This window comes from Rhinoraja longicauda, chromosome 1 (assembly GCF_053455715.1).
Source record: "Rhinoraja longicauda isolate Sanriku21f chromosome 1, sRhiLon1.1, whole genome shotgun sequence".
Classification (NCBI taxonomy): domain Eukaryota; kingdom Metazoa; phylum Chordata; class Chondrichthyes; order Rajiformes; family Arhynchobatidae; genus Rhinoraja; species Rhinoraja longicauda.
Window position 1 is genome coordinate 102,955,575 of NC_135953.1, and position 18,610 is coordinate 102,974,184.

The window sequence follows — 18,610 nt, forward strand, 5'->3', positions numbered from 1 at the left end:
TCCACTCTATCCAGGCATTCCCTTCCACATCCCAAAGACATGCAGGTTGGTTACTTGACTGGCCACTGTAAATTGCCCTTAGAATGTAGGCGAGTGGTAGAATCTAAGGGAGAATTGATGAGAACGAGGGGAGAATAGAATGGAATCAATGAAAGACTAGTCGAAACATGGGTGTGTGATGTTTAGCATGGACTCAGTGGGCTGAAGGGCTTGTGTCTGATACCTGAAATGGAACCAGGCCCTGTCCACATTTTAAGCCACTTCCTGACAACCTGGTTCCTCCTGTTGTAACAAAGAGGAACTGCAGATGCAGGTTTATACCAAAGATAGTCACAAAATGCTGGGGTCAGGCAGCATCTCTGGAGAAAATGGATAGGTGACGTTTCGGGTTGGGACACTTCTTCAGACTGATTGTGGAGGGTGGGGGTTGGGAGAGGGTAGTGGAAGAAATTAAAAAACAGGACAAATCGGGGGCTGGCAACAAATGACCTCAGGCACGGAGGTTCCTTGATCTAAGCTGATTGTGATCCCATGAGAGATACATTGTTGCTGCAATTTTTGACATCTGTCTTCACGATCTGTAATACCACCCACTTTTGTATCATCTGCAAATTTGCAAAGGTGCCATATACATTCTCATCCAAATCATTGATATAGATGACAAATAGTAACGGGCCCAGCACCGATCCCTGAGGCACACTACTCATCACAGGCCTCCAGTCCGAGAAGCAACCTTCCACCATCACCCTCTGCTTCCTTCCATGAAGTCAATTTTCTATCCATTCAGCCATCTCTCCTTGGATCCCATGTGATCTAACCTTCCAGAGCAGCCTACCATGCGGACCTTGTTGAGTGCTTTGCTGAAGACCATGTACACAACATCTACAGCTCTGGCCTCATCACCAGTCAGTCTCTCTGCTGCACTCCCAACTGTGTACTCATCACCTCACCAATGTGTCCATGCTGGGTGACCCATTGCACCAAGTACGGCTCACAGTCAGAACCTGTCATTGACAGTCAGAACCTTTTCCCAGGGTGAACCCAGCAAAGACTAGAGGCTAAAGCTATAAGGTGAAAGAGATAACGTTTAAAGGAAATGTATGGAGCAAGTTATTTTACTCAGAGCGTGATAGGTGCCTGGAACACGCTGCCAGGGGTTGTGTAGGAAACAGATATGATAATGGGAGTTTGAGGCTTTTAGATAGACATATGGATATGCAGGGAATATGGATCAAGTATCTTTAGTCAGAGGGTGGTGAATCTGTGGAATCCATTGCCACAGAAGGATATGGAGGCCAAGTCAATGGATAGTTTTAAAGTGGTGATTGACAGATTCTTGATTTGTATGGATGTCAGGGGTAATGGGCAGGAGAATAGGGTTGAGAGGGAAAGATAAGTCAGCCATGATTGAATGGCGGAGTAGATCTGATGGGCCGAATAGCCTAATTCTGCTCTTATAACATGAACTTACTTATGTGCTAGCAGTGGAGATCAATTTATCTTGACATCATGTTCGGCACAGACATTGTGGGCCAAACGGCCTGTTCCTGTGCTGTACTATTCAATGTTCTATGAAACCAGAACAAAGGGAAACATTTGTTCAGCTTTTGTGTGTTCGCCTACATAGGCAGAATGTGCACAAGTCTTGAGACAGGCAGAAAGTCACTGGAGCTTGGGCCTCCAGTCATTGAGACAAAAGAGAGAATCAAACCAAGCTACTTTTGGTATGAGACAGGCTCTCAAGCGCCAAAGATGCTTTGTAATAAGATTCATGTTACAACAAAGGTACTGTAACAAACAACTTGGTGGTATCAGGAGCCAAGTTCCAATAGCTTTGTAACAGAGAGTCTATTCACAGCCTCACAAAGGGGTAGCATGTGTATGACTCAATCTGGGCAAGGGACAAAGAAATGTCCTTGCAATCTTAGCTATCTAAAAAGCTATTCTCCCCTTCTATATGCATCCACCTGAAACCTAATACAGGAATTCATTCGTGTGGGGCTCTGATAGATGCCATGACGACATAGTCAAATAGCATCATTTTGTTTCAATTGCTTCTTTATGTGCTGGGTTCAAACAGCACAGGGTCAATTATACGTAATTCTGTCTGACACAGAGCCAAAATGTATCTTTCGAGAAGCTTGAGTGAACTGGAGAAACTAAACCTGAACTCAAATGGAATTGGTTTAGCTCAGTTTAGTTTAGTTTCGAAATGCAGTGCAGAAATAGGCCCTTCGGCCCACCAAGTCCGCACCGCCCAGCGATCACCCCGTACACAATTACGATCCTACACACTAGGGACAATTTATAATTTTACCGAAGCCAATTAACCTACAAACCTGGAAAGTGGGAGGAAACTGGAGCACTCAGGTAAAATGCTGAGTTACTCCAGCATTTGGTGTCTGGAAATGTTCTATTTGTCTGTATGTGTAGTTTTGTAAAATTGTGGAAGGAAAGCGAAGAGTTTGTGATGGTGGTAGAAGAGGCGTAAAATACGCCAGAATTCAGAGATAGGATAGGGGGGACGGGACACGATTAGAAAATAGGTGGTGGAACATCTGTGATGGGTTTGAGAGAGATTTTATATAGGCTTTGATAATATCCAACCCCTGTACAGATTGTAATACAATTTAGTGACGACCTTCTATTTAATGGGCCAATTGCCGTTGTTCTACAATCACTGTTCTATACCGATGATATCTCCTGGTTTTGATGTTCTAAAACGCATGCGGTCACGGGGAGAATGTACAAACTCTGTACAGACAGCACCCATAGTCAGGACTGAACCTGGATCTCTGGCGCTGTAAGGGTGTGACTCTACTGATGCGCCACCGTGCCGTCCCCTAAAGATTCTGGTTCCGTAAAGATTAGTTTGACTCTGCGACATGATCAATGAAAGTGAATCAGATGTAGCAACAAGTTGACTCTTCAGGTTGATCTAAAAAAAAGTTACGAAGTGCTGGAGTAACTCAGGGGTCAGGCATCATCTCTGGAGAATATGGACAGGTGACGTTTCGGGTCAGGACCCTTCTTCAGATTCTGTCCTCCAGAGATGCTGCCTGACCCGTTGAGCTACTCCAGCATTTTGTGTCTATTATTATAAACAAGCATCTGCAGTCGCTTGTGTGTCTTGCTGGAGCAGTCAGTCACTGGTTATGGTCTCCATTGCTAGTTAGTGCAATGGAATAGCCTCATCTCAATTGCTTACACTGGGAGGAAAAAATACATTCAGATTCTTGATTATCACACATGAAGATGTTAAGTGAGCTCTGATGTCATCTATGTGTTGGAATAGAACAGAATAGTTGGCTATCAAAACCCTTCTGATTAATTAGTCATCTGGATGTGGCAAGTGAGACCTCCAAGATGCTACATCTTAGTAAATGATTTTGATTGATTGATTGAAAGACACAGCGTGGAAACAGGCCCTTCGGCCCACTGTCCATGCCGACCATGGAACAACCGTTTACACCAGTTTCATTTTATCCCACGTTTGCAATCACCCCTTTACACATATGCAGCAAACTAGTTGCGTTATTCTGGTTTAGATGTACAGCGCGGAAACAGGCCCTTCTGCCCACCAAGTCCATACCGACCAACAATCACTTGTACAGCAGTTCTATCCTACACACAAGCACCAATTTATTGTGGCAAATTAAACTACAAACCCACCCGTCTTTGGGATGTGGGAGGAAACCGGAGCACCAAGAGGAAACTCGGGCACAGGGAGAACGTGCAAACTCCACACAGAAAGCACCAGAGGTCAGGATCGAACACGGGTCTCTGGCACTGCGAGGCAGCAGCTCTACCAGGGTAAGGAATAATCGAAGAAAGCATGGAGAAAAAAACCCAATACTTGGTCTTAAACTTCAAGGAGCGTCTCTTTCCTAAAAGATAAGCATTAATCAATTTCCTCCATGTTTGAAACTAACAATGCAGATAATCACCTGTCATCTAAACCACCCGTAGATCTACGATGGATCTGCTTAATGCCCAGTCAATGAAGGAGATGGTTAACCCAGGCATGTGATGAGGATCTATCTGCTCGTTTGCAAACACACATCATATCCCACGTAAACACCTCATCCTACACACAACAGAGATGCAAATATCACACACACTTCTCCTCCCTCAGCAAAGAAAGGTTTGCCAGGATCTTTCCTGTGAATGCCATGTCCTTCCAACAAGTCCCCGGTCTTCACCAGGAACTTTCCTGCCAATCCAAGAATCTATCTAAAAAGGGTTTAAAGCTGGTGCCAGCTGTATTTGCAGCAAAACATTCACAGCTGCCACACCGCAAGATATCATAATGACCACCAATTTGAATAAGTAGTAAATTAAAATAAGATCAAACAAATCCCATTCACCATGCCATAAAACAAAGGGACAGCAGTCTACAGATTGAGAGCACCTTTTTTTTTCACACAGAGGTGATGAAGTAGAGCAGATGATATTCGGAACAATAATATTTTTCCTGAGGTGCCTGAAGATAGAAGAAACTGTTGTCCACCTCTTTGCAGAGTGCGGATTTGTGAAGAAGGATGCAAGGGTCCTTATTTGATGTGTGTTTGTAAATAAGCAGATGGATCCTCACGGTTCATCGTGAACAGCTCCATAATAGAGGCCTCTCTGATTTACGGGCTGTTCGCAGGGACTCATTTGGTGACGGATATTAAGTGCTGCTGGAAGAGCATCAAATCCTGAACTTCGCTCTACCTCATTGGTGACCCTCGGACTATCCTTGATCGGACTTTGCTGGCTTTACCCTGCACTAAACGTTAATCCCTTATCATGTATCTATACACTGTAAATGGCTCAATCGTAATCTTGTATTGTCTTTCCGCTGACTGGTTAGCACGCAACAAAGGCTTTTCACTGTACCTTGGCACACGTGACAATAAACTAAACTGAACTGAGCTCGGTGAAAGAAGCTCTTTGATATGCAAGAGCGGGATGTCTATTAGGGAATGTTGTCGACTGGCCCGCTCTAGACTGCAGGAGTACTAAGGGACGCACTGAAGCTTGGTGCAGCCAACGCCAAGGCTCTGTGGGGGAGGACCATAGTCTAGGGTCCTTCCGCTGTTGGACATTGAGGGGCCAGAGTCCTCAAACAAGGAAACGGATATCACCCCAGGAGGGCACATGAGAGGCAAGAGACAATAGAGAGGCAAGAGTATTTTCTTTAAAGATAAGTGTAAACACTACTGAGTATGTAATTACTGAGTGTACAGATACTTTAAATGAACAAAGAGTTTTTGCACAGCTTATGTTTTGTATATCACTTTTTTTTCTGAATAAATTTTATTTTTGAAATAAATAAAAGTTGTAAGTGTGTATAAATTCATTTCTGTTAAGGGCGGCACAGTGGTGCAGCGATAGAGTTGTTGCCTTACAGCGCCGGAGACCCTGGTGTGACCCTGGTGTGACCCTGACTACGGGTGCTGACTGTACGGAGTTTGTAGGATCTCCCTATGACTGCGTGGGTTTTCTCCGGGTGCTCCGGTTTCCTGCTACATTCCAAAGACATGCAGGTTTGTTGGTTAATTAACTTCTGCGGTGTAAATTGTCCCCGGTGTGTAGGATAGTGCTCAGGCAAGGACTTGGTGGGCTGGAGGGCCTGTTTCCATGTTGCATCTCTAAAGTATAAAGTCTAAACTGTTGGAAGCTCACTAGTAGGAGGTAAAAGAAAGTGTTGGATGGAAAACTAATGCCAAAGCCCCCCCTCCGATTCCCTGACAAAGCAATAAGAAACTTACATAGTTATCACGTGCAGACCAGCCAGGGTAGAGCTGCATGTGAAGTTGCCGTTCCTTGCGAGCCAGTTCGTAGTACTTGGCTTGTTCCTCACGAGACAAGGCATGCCACTGGAAGAAGAAGAAATGGGTGCAAAATTACTCTCAACGCATCCATCTGAGCAAAACAAGCAGAGAGCAACTGGTTAGAAATTATAACTACAGTTTAGATATTCATCAGTTAAAGGAACAGAGTTAGGCAGTTCAGCCCATCGAGTCTACTCCCCCATTCAATCTTGGCTAATCTATGATTCCCTCTCAACCCCATTCACCTGCCTTCTCCCCATTGCCCCTTACTAATCAAGAATCTATCCTTCTCCGCTTTAAAAGTATCGATTGACTTGTCCTCCACAGCCGACCGTGGCAATGAATTCCACAGATTCGCCACCCTCTGACTATAGAGGATCCTCATCATTTCCTTTCTAAAGGTACATACCTTCATTCTGAGGCAATGGCCTCTGGTCCTAGACTCTCCCACTAGTGGAAACATCACATCCACTATATTGAGGCCTTTCACTATTTGGTAAGTTTCAATGAAGTCCCCCCTCATCCTTCTGAACTCCAGCGAGTACAGGTCCAGTGCCCTAAAACGCGCATCGTATGTTAGCCCAATCATTCCCGGGATCAGTCTCATAAACCTCCTCTGGACCCTGTTTTATACCAAAAATATACGCAAAATGCTGGAGTAACTCAGCGGGTCAGGCAGCAACTCTGGAGAACATGGAGAGGAGACTTTTCACGTCAAGACACTTCTTCAAATGTAACCGCTTAACTAAATGCCGTTTAGTGAAGGAGATCTGCTGCCCCTCCCGTCTGGCCTGCCTGTGACTCCATGGTAATGTGATTGACGTTTTGCTGTCAAGCCATTCAGGCCCGAGGGTACTTTGGGCAATAATGGGCAATGAATGCAAAACTTGTCATCAACACCCTGCATCATGTGCACAGAACTCTCCTGCATTCATTTGGATGTACAAAAAAGGCAATCATAGCCGGAGGTTGTGTGATCTTCCGCGCAGTGCAAGCCTTTTAATAAGCCTTCAATTTATGATCCTTCCTACTGTCAAGCAGTCAGTCGTCGACACATCTCAAACTTTTACAGAGGATATGAAGTCACAGCTTGATCATCACCCACCCTGAATTGCCCTGGTGCCTTCAGTGAATAGAAATTAATCTTCCAGAAATAATGAGGTCAAAAACACCTTACTTATATTTGAACGCATCACAGGTGCAGCACAGTGGCGCAGTGGTAGAGTTGCTGCTTTACAGTGCCAGAGACACTGGTTCGATCCGGACCATGGGTGCTGTCTGTACGGAGTTTACATATTCTCCCCGTGGCCAATTGGGTTTTCTCCGAGTGATCCGATTTCCGCCCACATTCCAAAGACGTACAGGTTTGTAGGTTAATTGGCTTCGGTAACGTTTTTTGATTGTCGTTAGTGTGTAGGATAGTGCTGATGTACGGGAATCGCTGGTTGGCATGTACTCGGTGGGCCGAAGGGCCTGGCTCCGCGCTATATCTCTAAACTAAATTAAACTAAACTTTGCTGATTATGAAAATATTGATAGTGGAGATTGACAAGTTTTTGATTAGTAAGGGTGTCATAGATTATGGGGAGAAGGCAAGAGAATGGACTTGAGAGGGAGAGATAGATCAGCCTTGATTGAATGGTGGAGTAGACTGGATGGGCTGAATGGCCTAATTCTGCATGTATGATTACTGTATGAACATAAGAAATTTGTGGGGGAAAATTGTTTTTTTTTTTTACCCAATCAGATAATCTAATGTTTATCTAATCAGATAGCCTAATATGTTCCAATGTGGAAACAAGGTTATTGCAGATGCCGTTAATCCAGGTGCTCCTCAGCCTCCGATGGGGTTCCGTTCCGAGAAACCCATCGGAAACTGAAAGTATCGTAAGTCGAAATGCATTGAATAAACGCGATCACGTGGCCGGAAGCAAGCGGAGGTCGCTGCCGTTTGCTCCGTCGCAAAGTCAAACTATCGCAAGTCGAAACATCGTAAGCCGGGGAGCACCTGTACACTAAAGAACACAAAGTGCTGGCATAACTCAGTGGGTCAGACAGCATCTCTGGAGAACATGGATAGGTGACGTTTCAGACCCAGGCCTTTTTCAGTCCGAAGAAAGGTTAACCTGAAACGTCACCTATCCATGCTCTCCATCGAAGCTCCCTGACTCACTGAGTTACTCCGGCACTTTGTGTCCTTTTGTGCCATGTTCTGATATTGAGTAACCAACAGTGGGAACGTGAGGTTAACTTGCGGTGGTGTGACATAGAGGTTTATCTAGTCCTATCGAAGTTCTCTGGAGATGCTCCCTGACCCGTTGAGTTACTCCAGCACTTTCCATCTTTTAAAAAAAATATTCTAAAATTACCACAAAGTAAAGTCGGTCAGAACGGGTAGAGACTCCAAGAGAGCAGCAAACGACTCAGTTAGTCATAGGGTCATAAAAATAAAGTTCGTAAGTTCATCAGTTATAGGAGCAGAATAAGGCCATTTGTCCCATCAAGTCTACTCCGTCATTCAATCATGGCTGATCTATCTTTCCCTCTCAACCCCGCTCTGATGCCTTCTCCCCGTAATCCCTGGCACCCTTACATATCAATCTCCGCCTTAAAAATATCCATTGACTTGGCACCCACAGCCGTCTGTGGCAATGAATTCCACAGATTCACCACCCTCTGACTAAAGAAATTCCTCCTCATTTCTTTCCGAAAAGGCATGGAAACAGCTCCTTTGATTCATTCTCATTTCACCCTGCCTCCCCTTCTCCTCCTCCACAGGACAGTATTTGACAGTGAAGAGGATTTGCTTACGTGCACTTCTGAATTCCCCTGCAGTACAAACTTGTCAAATCAAGAAGGGGGTTGTCAGTGGCACTTTTCTTTTTGTTGTGTATCAAATGACAGTACAAAGGAGTGTAGCCGGAGGCAGCAGTAACTGGAGGGGCAGATATCGCATCAAAATTGACACTGGTGCCTTTCACAGGGAATGAAAGACCAGGGTTATTTGTGCAGGAGAGGCAGTGTCCAGGACCTTTGTGTGACCCAGCGCCCATTCCATATGCAGCATCTTAACCTCGCAATGTTGAGCTAATCTATTTCCCTCCCCGTGCTCTCAATCTCAGATGTAACTAGCGCCTATATGCTTTTTTGCTTAGTTTAGAGATACAGCGTGGAAACAGGCCCTTCAGCCCAATTAGTTCTCGCCGAACTTACAAACTCTGTACAGACAGCACCCATAGTCAGGATCGAACCCGGGTCTCTGGCGCCGTAAGGCAACAACTCTGCTGTGCGGCCCCCTCGCCACAGCGCCACCCTGGTCCACCATGGTTTGGGAATAGCTCCATCCAAGACCGCAAGAAATTGCAGAGAATTGTGGATGCAGCCCAGACCATCACACAAACCAACCTCTCTTCCATTATCTCCATTTAAACCTCATGATGCCTCGACAAGACCACCAGCATTATTAAGGACAAGTCGTACCCTGGCCACTTCTTCTTCTCCTCTCTCCCTTCAGGCAAAAGGTATAGAAGTGTGAAAAAGAACACCTCCAGTTTCAGGAACATTTTCTTCCCAGCTGTTATCAGGCAACTGAGCCATCCTACCAACAACTAGACAGCAGTCCTGAGCTACTATCTACCTCAATAGAGTCCCTTGGACTATCTTCGATTGAACTTTGCTGCACTTTATCTTGAACCAAACGTTATTCACGTTATTCCCTTTATGGTTCCTCTGTGGATGGCTCGATTGTAATCATGTATTGTCTTTCCGCTGACTGGTTAGCACGCAACAAAACCTTTTCACTGTTCCTGCATTCGGCACCAACACCATTGTCAAGTTTGCAGACGACACAACGGTGATCGGGCTGATCACCAACGGTGATGAAACAAACTACAGAGCGGACGTGCAGAACCTGGCAGACTGGTGCTCTGATAACAACCTGGCCCTAAATACCTCCAAGACCAAGGAGCTGATCATCAACTTCCATAGGTCACACAACAGGGAATACACCCCAATCCTTATCAATGGGGTCAGTGGGGAGAGAGTGTCCAGCTTCAAGTTTCTGCGCACTCACATTTTGGAGGACCTAACATGGTGCACTAACACTGCTGCGCTGGTCAAGAAGGCACATCAACGACTGTTCTACCTAAGAACACTGGAAAAGTCTGGTCTGCCCCAACAGCTGCTGACGACCTTCTACCGCTGCACCATAGAGAGCATCCTAACGCATGGCATCCCTGTGTGGTATCTCAGTTGCACGGAGGCAGAGAGGAAAGCTCTTCAGCGGGTAGTCCATAGAGCTCAGAAGACTATTGGAACACAGCTACCAGCCTTGGAGGGCATCTACAAAAACAAGAAGCCTCAGAAAAGCCACCAGCATTCACAAAGACTCCTCACACCCCTGCAATAGTCTGTTCGAACTTCTACCATCGGGCAGACGCTACAAGGCCTTCTACGCCCACACCTCCAGACTCAGGATCAGCTTCATCCCCAGGGCCATAGCGGCCATGAACCCATCCTGCTGAGCCGGATGGTCACATCGCACAGTGAACCGGCACAGATCTACTTGCACTTTATTCTGTTTTAAAACTGTTTCTAATTTGTTTCATTGGGTTGTTTAAATTAATACTGACTACTAATTAATTTATTGCATCGTATGGGAGGTGCATTCCCAATCTCGTTGTACCCCTGTACAATGACAATAAAGATATATTGTATTGTATTGTATTGTATTGAGAGGTGTGGTGATGAATCACCATCTTGAACCGCTGCAGGATGAAATCTAGACTAACATAATTCCAGAGGGCATATTACAACATCTGTAACTCTAGTGGTAGGGAATGTCTGCTTACCCTCCTGCCAAGAATCTGATTGATGGCGGCACTCTCTTTCAATGTACACTCTGCTACCACGTTCGCTCTCATCTCCTTCATGTATAACATGAAGGCGTTAAGAGGCTTCTTGATGTGAGGTTTTTTGGCCTCCTGTTCTTTCCTCGTTTCGTGCTGAGGTTTTCTGCAGGCAAAAAACAAAATACCGTTGAACAACTCAAATCCTTCCCACTGCGGGAACAACTAAACTTCGAAAGCAATAACGGCAAGAAATTAGCCATTTACTCTTTGTAAACATGCCCAACTATCAATCTTTATAGTAGGCAAGGTATAAAATGGACATGAGCTCATCTTCCCTTAAAATTCAGTGTTTCATTATACTTTTTCACACATGTTAACATGCAGGCGGGGACACACGCACGCACACACGCACGTACACACACACACACACACACAACCATCATTTACCAGATCAGTGGACTGACCAGCTGCACCTCAGAAATGCTTAGTTTAGCAACAAAATTCATTTTGCATCTCCTCCAACCAGCTCTGTTACCAGGCTGTTGTATGGTCCAATTTAGCTCTGTATGATATACCTCTACCCTGTTGCAGACATTGCAGGCAGGTGTGTTGGTGGTGGGAGCCACAGGGTGTTGCTCCTGGTATAAATCCAGATGCCGCTGGCTAGCATTTTTACGAAAAAGGGAGCCGAGTGTGTAAGCTTCCCTCTGCCAGTACATAACCTCTGCATCATCAAGACTCTCGCAGCGCCTCCTCATGGCAACACATGGTAACTGGGGCCACCTTCAGTCCCAGGCTAAACTGCGCGGGGATCTCGGAGGAACTCTGGCCCCCAGAGATGCGACGTGCAGGCCCACCGGCGTGTGGACACGTCCTGACGTCCATCAACCAGGTCCCAACTATGGGTTAAATAGCACCCCGCTGCCTTGTGGGTAAGGCTCAGGAGAGCCAAAGGCACTGGAGCTGGAGTCCCTAGAGGCGGTCGGCTGATCCCTCGTGTGTCCGCCTTCCGGCAACTCCTGCAACCGAGTGGGCCCCAGACGTAGCAGCCACGCCTTTCCTTTGGAATCGGCCTACCAGGTCGAAAGGGGAATACAGATGCTGGGCAAGTTTGTATTCCCATTTATCTGCCCAGGCTCAGCAGCCAAATCAAATGGAGAGGACACTTCATCCTTGATGAGCACAGTGAGATGTAACCGCAGATGAAAAATCACCTTCTCCAAGCAGGACAACGCCAAGCCGCACCGTCATCTGAGGAATGCTTTTGAGCCAAAATGTCACCTATTCCTTTTCTTCAGAGATGCTGCCTAACCCGCTGAGTTACTCCAGCATTTTGTGTCTATCTTCCCTTTCCACAGATGCTGCCTGATCTGTTTTTCAGCATTTTCTGTTCTTACTTCAGATTTCTGGCATCTGTAGGTTAGTTCATTGATTTTCAGCAATCTATTAGAGTCTATCAGAGTCGGTGTGTTGGAAGTTGGAATAAAGATCTGCACCAACCCCTCCCCCCCTCCACATTGTGAACTTACATGTTCATGAGTTCAATCTCGCTGTGCATGGGTTCCTGCTTGATTTGGTGGTTCTCAATGGCTGGGTGGGGAATCCCAGTTGGGTGTGTAGGAACCATGGGATGTGAAAACCTGAATCAAGACGGATAAAATAAACCTCAATTAGCCACAGCATGAAACCCATACATTTATGAGCTGATCGTGAACACTACTGGAGACAAAGGGGTTAGTAATGGCCATGTGCAGTAAGTCTGCCATTGATCACATCACAGTGATGCAAATGCAGAACTCACGTACCAAACCTACATTCAACAACAACAACAACTCATTCCTTGCTTTCCATGTTGGGTCCAGTGGTGCGGCCGTAGAGTGGCTGCCTTACAGCACCAGAGATCCAGGTTTGATCCTAACTATGGGTGCTGTCTGTATGGAGTTAGTACATCATTGTGAGTAACTTAACTCGAGTGCTTTCATTTAACGTCACTTTGAAAGTGGACAGCTTAAAAGAAAATTTGAAATTAGTATTTTGCTGCATGCATTTCTGCTTTTGTGATTTATATATAGCTATAGGAAAGCAGACTATTATCTGAATGGTGGCCGATTAGGGAAAGGGGAGATGCAACGAGACCTGGGTGTCGTGGTGCACCAGTCATTGAAAGTAGGCATGCAGGTGCAGCAGGCAGTGAAGAAAGCGAATGGTATGTTGGCGTTCATAGCGAGTGGATTTGAGTATAGGAGCAGGGAGGTTCTGCTGCAGTTGTACAGGGCATTGGTGAGACCACACTTGGAGTATTGCGCACAGTTTTGGTCTCCTAATCTGAGGAAAGACATTCTTGCCATAGAGGAAGTACAGAGAAGGTTCACCAGATTGATTCCTGGGATGGCAGGACTTTCATATGAAGAAAGATTGGATAGACTCGGCTTGTACTCGCTGGAATTTAGAAGGTTGAGGGGGGATCATATAGAAACTTACAAAATTCTTAAGGGGTTGGACAGGCTAGATGCAGGAAGATTGTTCCCGATGTTGGGGAAGTCCAGAACAAGGGGTCACAGTTTAAGGATAAGGGGGAAGTCTTTTCGGACCGAGATGAGAAAGTTTTTTTTCACACAGAGTGGTGAATCAGTGGAATTCTCTGCCCCAGAGGGTAGTTGAGGCCAGTTCATTGGCTATATTTAAGAGTTAGATGTGGCCCTTGTGGGTATGGAGAGAAGGCAGGTACAGGATACTGAGTTGGATGATCAGCCATGATCATATTGAATGGCGGTGCAGGCTCGAAGGGCCGAATGGCCTTCTCCTGCACCTATTTTTTATGTTTCTATGTCCCAGGTGTTTATATAATACTGCTGCTTTTAACATCAACTTCAAAGTATATTTAAAGGGTTGCATTTAATAATTGAGTTAAATGAAGCCATGTTGCCTGTACAACAGATAAAAACCTCATGAAAAAAGAGTAAAGGCTAGACAACACATTGGCCTTCTGTCATTGTTGTTCCCCGTTTAAATGGATTATACTGTAATAATTGTGCATTCAATCAGATAAAAATTCTAATTAATTTTAATTTTGGTGCTCCTGGCAAATTAAATATCCAAACAGTAGAATAAATGGTTATTTATTTCCTATCCATTTTTGAAGAGCCTTAAATTTACCACAATATTGTCACCGTTAACTGAAGTAACCATCTGATTGTGTAGCCAATTTCAACAAGAAAACATGATCACCAGAGTACACCATGCCTTCATTCACTTTAACTCCCCCTCCCATTCCCACACTTTCTGTCCTGGGCCTCCTCCATTGTCAGAGTGAGGCCCAGCACAAATTGGTGGAACAGCACCTCTTATTTCGACTGGGCAGTTTACACCCCAGCGGTATGAACATTGACTTCTCTAACATCAAGTAACCCTTGCTTTCTCTCTCTCTCTCTCTCTCTTTCTCCCCTTCTCAGTTCTCCGACCAGTCTTACATTTTATCTCTGTTTGCTTTGTTGTTACCTTCTCCCAACTATCAATGACCTATTCTACATTTTCCTTGATTTCCATTCCCTTTGTCCGGTTTTCACACCCTACACTTCTTTATCTATGTACCGTCCACTCCCCTGACATCAGTCTGAAGAAGGGTCTCGACCAGAAACGTCTGGAGATGCTGCCTAACCTGCTGAGTTACTCCAGTATTTCGTGGCTATCTGATTCTCATCCTCCCCAGGTATTTATTCACAAAATGCTGGAGTAACTCAGCAGGTCAGGCAGCATTTCAGGAGAGAAGGAATGGGTGACGTTTCGGGTCGACCCGAAACATCACCCATTCTTTCCCTCCTGAGATGCTGCCTGACCTGCTGAGTTACTCCAGCATTTTGTGAATAAATACCTTCGATTTGTACCAGCATCTGCAGTTATTTTCTTATACTCATCCTCCCCAGGCTCACTCTCTCTTGGTCCTTCTGTTTCTTTCTCTCTCACCTCCATTACTCACATTCAATAGTTTCAAAGGTCTTTCATTGTCACATGTGCCAATTAAGGTACAGTGATATGCAAATTACCATACAGCCATACGAAAAGAAAAAGCAACAAGACACACAAATACATAAAAGTTAACATAAACATCCACCACAGCGGATTCCCCACATTCTTCACTGTGATGGAAGACAAAAAAGTTGAAACTTCTCCCTTCATCACACTTCAGCTAACCCCCCGAGTTTGGCAAAAAGTGACTGTCCTTAACCTGAAGGCTGCTTCCGACTCAGTGTGGCATCACAAACCCTTGTCAAACCTTGGCTGGTGGGAATGGGAAAACTCTCCACATCTCCAAATGGTCATGGCTGGTGGAAGCTAATCCCTTCAAAATAATGAATCCTGCTAGAATTCCTCTGATCAATGTCCTTAGCCCAATCATCTTCAGCTGCCTCATTGATAACCTCCTCTCCATAAGATTAAATACAGTAAAGCTCACTAATGATTCAGTGTTATTCAGTCCCGTCTGAAGAAGGGTGTCGACCTGATACGTCACCCATTCCTTCTCTCCGGAGATGCTGCCTGTCCCGCTGAGTTACTCCAGCTTTTTGTGTCTATCTTCCATTCATGTAATTTAGGTTTAATTTGGTTTAGTTTTATTTTACTGTCACGTGTACCAAGGTACAGTGAAAAGCTTTTTGTTCCGTGCGATCCAGTCAGCAGAAAGACTATACATGATTACAATTGAGCCGTCCACAGTGTACAGAGATGGGATATCGGGATTAACGTTTAGTGTAAGAAAAAGTGCAGTAAAGTCCAATTAAAGATGGACCAAGAGTCTCTAATGAGGTTGAGGTGTCGACCTCCCCGTGGTGAGCCCTGTCAACTGACCTCAGTCAGGCGAACGACAACAAACAGAGACAGCAGAAGCAGAAGCAGCTTCATAACTTCTGCTGCCTCAAACGCAAGAAGAAGAAGTAGTAGTGAGGTTGATGGTAGCTCAGGACCGCTCTCTAGTTGTTGATAAAGGTAGCAATCCCCTCCTCAACAACATTCAAGCATTAGTTGATAAAATCCCTCATCATTGTTAGTCTAGTTTATTGTCATGTGTGCCAAGGTACAGTGAAAAGTTTTTGTTGCGTGGCATTTCGTTGTGTGGCATAGGCCAAATGTCATAGAATTCCTCATCATTAATATCCATTGGTGAAAAATTAACTAGACAAGGGAGCAGCATGCGACTCACCACTAGCATTTACAAGGTTGTAAGTCTGGAGTGCAATGCAACACTCTTCACTTCTCTGGTGCCTCCAGCTGCATGTGAGATGCTTGACATCAGCCAGGTCAAAGCAGCCCACTTGGCTGGCACCTAATCCTCCAGTCTAAAGATTCTTAGTTCCCGCATGTACCTTCAATGAGATGCCTTTCAACAATTATGGATATGAAAGGTTTGAAGGGATATGGGCCAAACGCAGGCAGGTGGGTCCTGTGTAGATGAGGCACGTTGGGTCGAAGGGCCTGCTTCTATGTTGTGGGACTCTATGATTCTACAACTAGCCAAGAACTCTTCAACAGCTCATTCCAAACCTGTGACCTCTGCTATCTGCTATAGATCTTAGACTTTACTTTAAAGATACAGCGTGGACACAGGCCCTTTGGCCCACCGAGTCCACGCCGACCAGTGATAACCCCATACACTAGCATTCTCCTACACCCAAGGAACATTTTATAATTTTACCGAAGCCAATTAACCTACAAACCTGCACATCTTTGGAGTGCCGGAGGAAACCGGAGAACCCAGAGAAAATTCACGCAGACACAGGGAGAATGTACAAACTCCGTATAGAAGGACCCGTAGTCAGGGATGAACCCAAGTTCCTTGCGCTGTCGGGCAGCAACACTACCGCTGCTCCACTTGGCTGCCCGACTAACTTCACGTACTAACGACACACACTCCCAACTTAGACTTGGGTAGACACAAAATGCTGGAGTAACTCAGCGGGTCAGGCAGCATGTCTGGGGAGAAGGAATGGGTGACGTTTCGGGTCGAGACCCTTCTTCAGACTTATTATGTTTATTAACAATTTTTCCTTCATTGCCTGGGCATCTCCTTTCTAAACCGGAATATTTTCAGCAGGGCACAGGAGTATTGGTATAGACTGACTAATTAACACCATCTCAAGGGTAGTTAGAGATGGGCTACAAATGTTTGCCTCACCACCACGGACCACATTGTATGCATAAATAAAACGGATTAATTTCCTCTCTTCTTATCCGCTTCCCTCATCTTTCTCATATTCAGCTCAACTTTCCTTCCTATTCTCCTACTGTCCTTTGCTCAGTCCCTCTCAGTACCACAAACCATGAAGGTGATTGTGATAGGTGTAGACTTCAATCCACTGTAATGACTGACCTGCTGCAGTTTTATCTGTAAAAATATTTGCGTCCGTGGCAAATATCATCACCCTTGGAGTGTGAGAAAAAGGCTTCTGAAAATAATTTGTAATGATTTATTTTGAAAAAGAATCCCGTCGTGTTTTTTGTGTATAATTTGTTGTGCTGGAGGGGCTGTGAATATGGACACCAATAAGCTCACTGTTAATGAGGTCACCCCATACTACCACAACTCCATCCTGTGGCTTAGAGAGTAGAAATCTTGGCTGAATCAGATAGTTGTGAGTCACATTCCACTCCAGTGACTTAACCATAAGACTCTCAACTAATATAGAGTTGTAGAGTCTTACAGCATGGAAACAGGCCCTTCAGCCCAACTTGCCCTCAACGATCAAAATGCCCCATCTACACTAGTCCCAACTGCCTATGCTTGGCCCATATCCCTCTAAACCTGTCCTATCCATGTACCGGTCTAAATGTTCATTGGTTCGTTGGAGGCCAGTTCGTTGGATGCTTTCAAGAGAGGGCTGGATAGAGCTCTTAAGGATAGCGGAGTGAGGGGGTATGGGGAGAAGGCAGGAACGGGGTACTGATTGATAGTGATCAGCCATGATCGCATTGAATGGCGGTGCTGGCTCGAAGGGCTGAATGGCCTACTCCTGCACCTATTGTCTATTGTCTATTGTCTATTAAAAGTTGCAATTGACCGTGCCTCAACTACCTCCTCTGGCAGCTCGTTCCACACACCTACCACCCTTTGTGTAAAAATATTGAGCGATTGTAGGTGGTAGGGTTGCCAACTGTCCCGCATTAGCCGGGACATCCCGTATTTTGGGCTACAAATGGTTTGTCCCATATGGGACCGCCCTTGTCCCGTATTAGGCCCGGTGGGGGGGGGGGGGGGGGAGCGGGGGCAGGGGGGGCACCGTATAAGGTTGCCAACTGTCCCTTATTAGCCGGGACATCCCGTATTTTGGGCTAAAATTGGTTTGTCCCTTACGGGACCGCCCTTGTCCCGTATTAGTAGGGTTGCCAACTTCCTCAGTCCCAAATAAGGGTTAAAGGGTGACATCACGTGACCTCACCCAGCCAGTGGACATGTGCTCCCGCTCCACCAATGGCGGCCGCCTGTTAGGCTACGCAACCTCTGTTAGGCTGCGCCCGGGCTACACTGTCCTGAGCTAAAATGTCGGAAACCTAGAGTGTCGGGACCTAAACTGCCGAGACCTACAGCATCAGGGCCAACACTGTCGGGGCCTACAGCGCTCCCTGGGCCTAATACGGTATTAGGCGTAGCAACCCGCCTCCTGGCCCGGGTGGCCGCCATTGGTGGACTGGGAGCACGTGGCCACTGGCTGGGGGAAGTCACGTGGGGCGCGGGGTGGTGATGTAATCTTGTCCCGTATTTGGGAGTGAGATAGTTGGCACCCCTAGTAGGTGGTAACATTTAAACTGAGCCCTCTTTGCTCTTATATGGAGGGTATAGAAAATCTCACAGCTTTCTTTTGTGTCCTCATCAACATGTATTCCTCAATCAACAAGTTGAGTTTAGTTTAGTTTAGTTTAGTTTAAAGATACAGCATGGAAACAGGCTCT

General features: G+C 45.7%; 1 protein-coding gene across 2 annotated transcripts in view; it reads right to left on the minus strand.

The window, feature by feature from the left end:
• Positions 1 to 18,610, minus strand: part of lef1 (lymphoid enhancer-binding factor 1) — a 169,330-nt gene that overhangs the window by 41,709 nt on the left and 109,011 nt on the right. For both annotated transcript variants that reach the window (XM_078403682.1, XM_078403674.1), the window contains exons 6-8: positions 12,199 to 12,309; positions 10,670 to 10,832; positions 5,757 to 5,864 (exon numbers count right to left, since the gene is read on the minus strand). In XM_078403682.1, the coding sequence (XP_078259808.1) occupies positions 5,757 to 5,864; positions 10,670 to 10,832; positions 12,199 to 12,309 (382 nt within the window). The remainder of the gene's footprint in view (positions 1 to 5,756; positions 5,865 to 10,669; positions 10,833 to 12,198; positions 12,310 to 18,610) is intronic.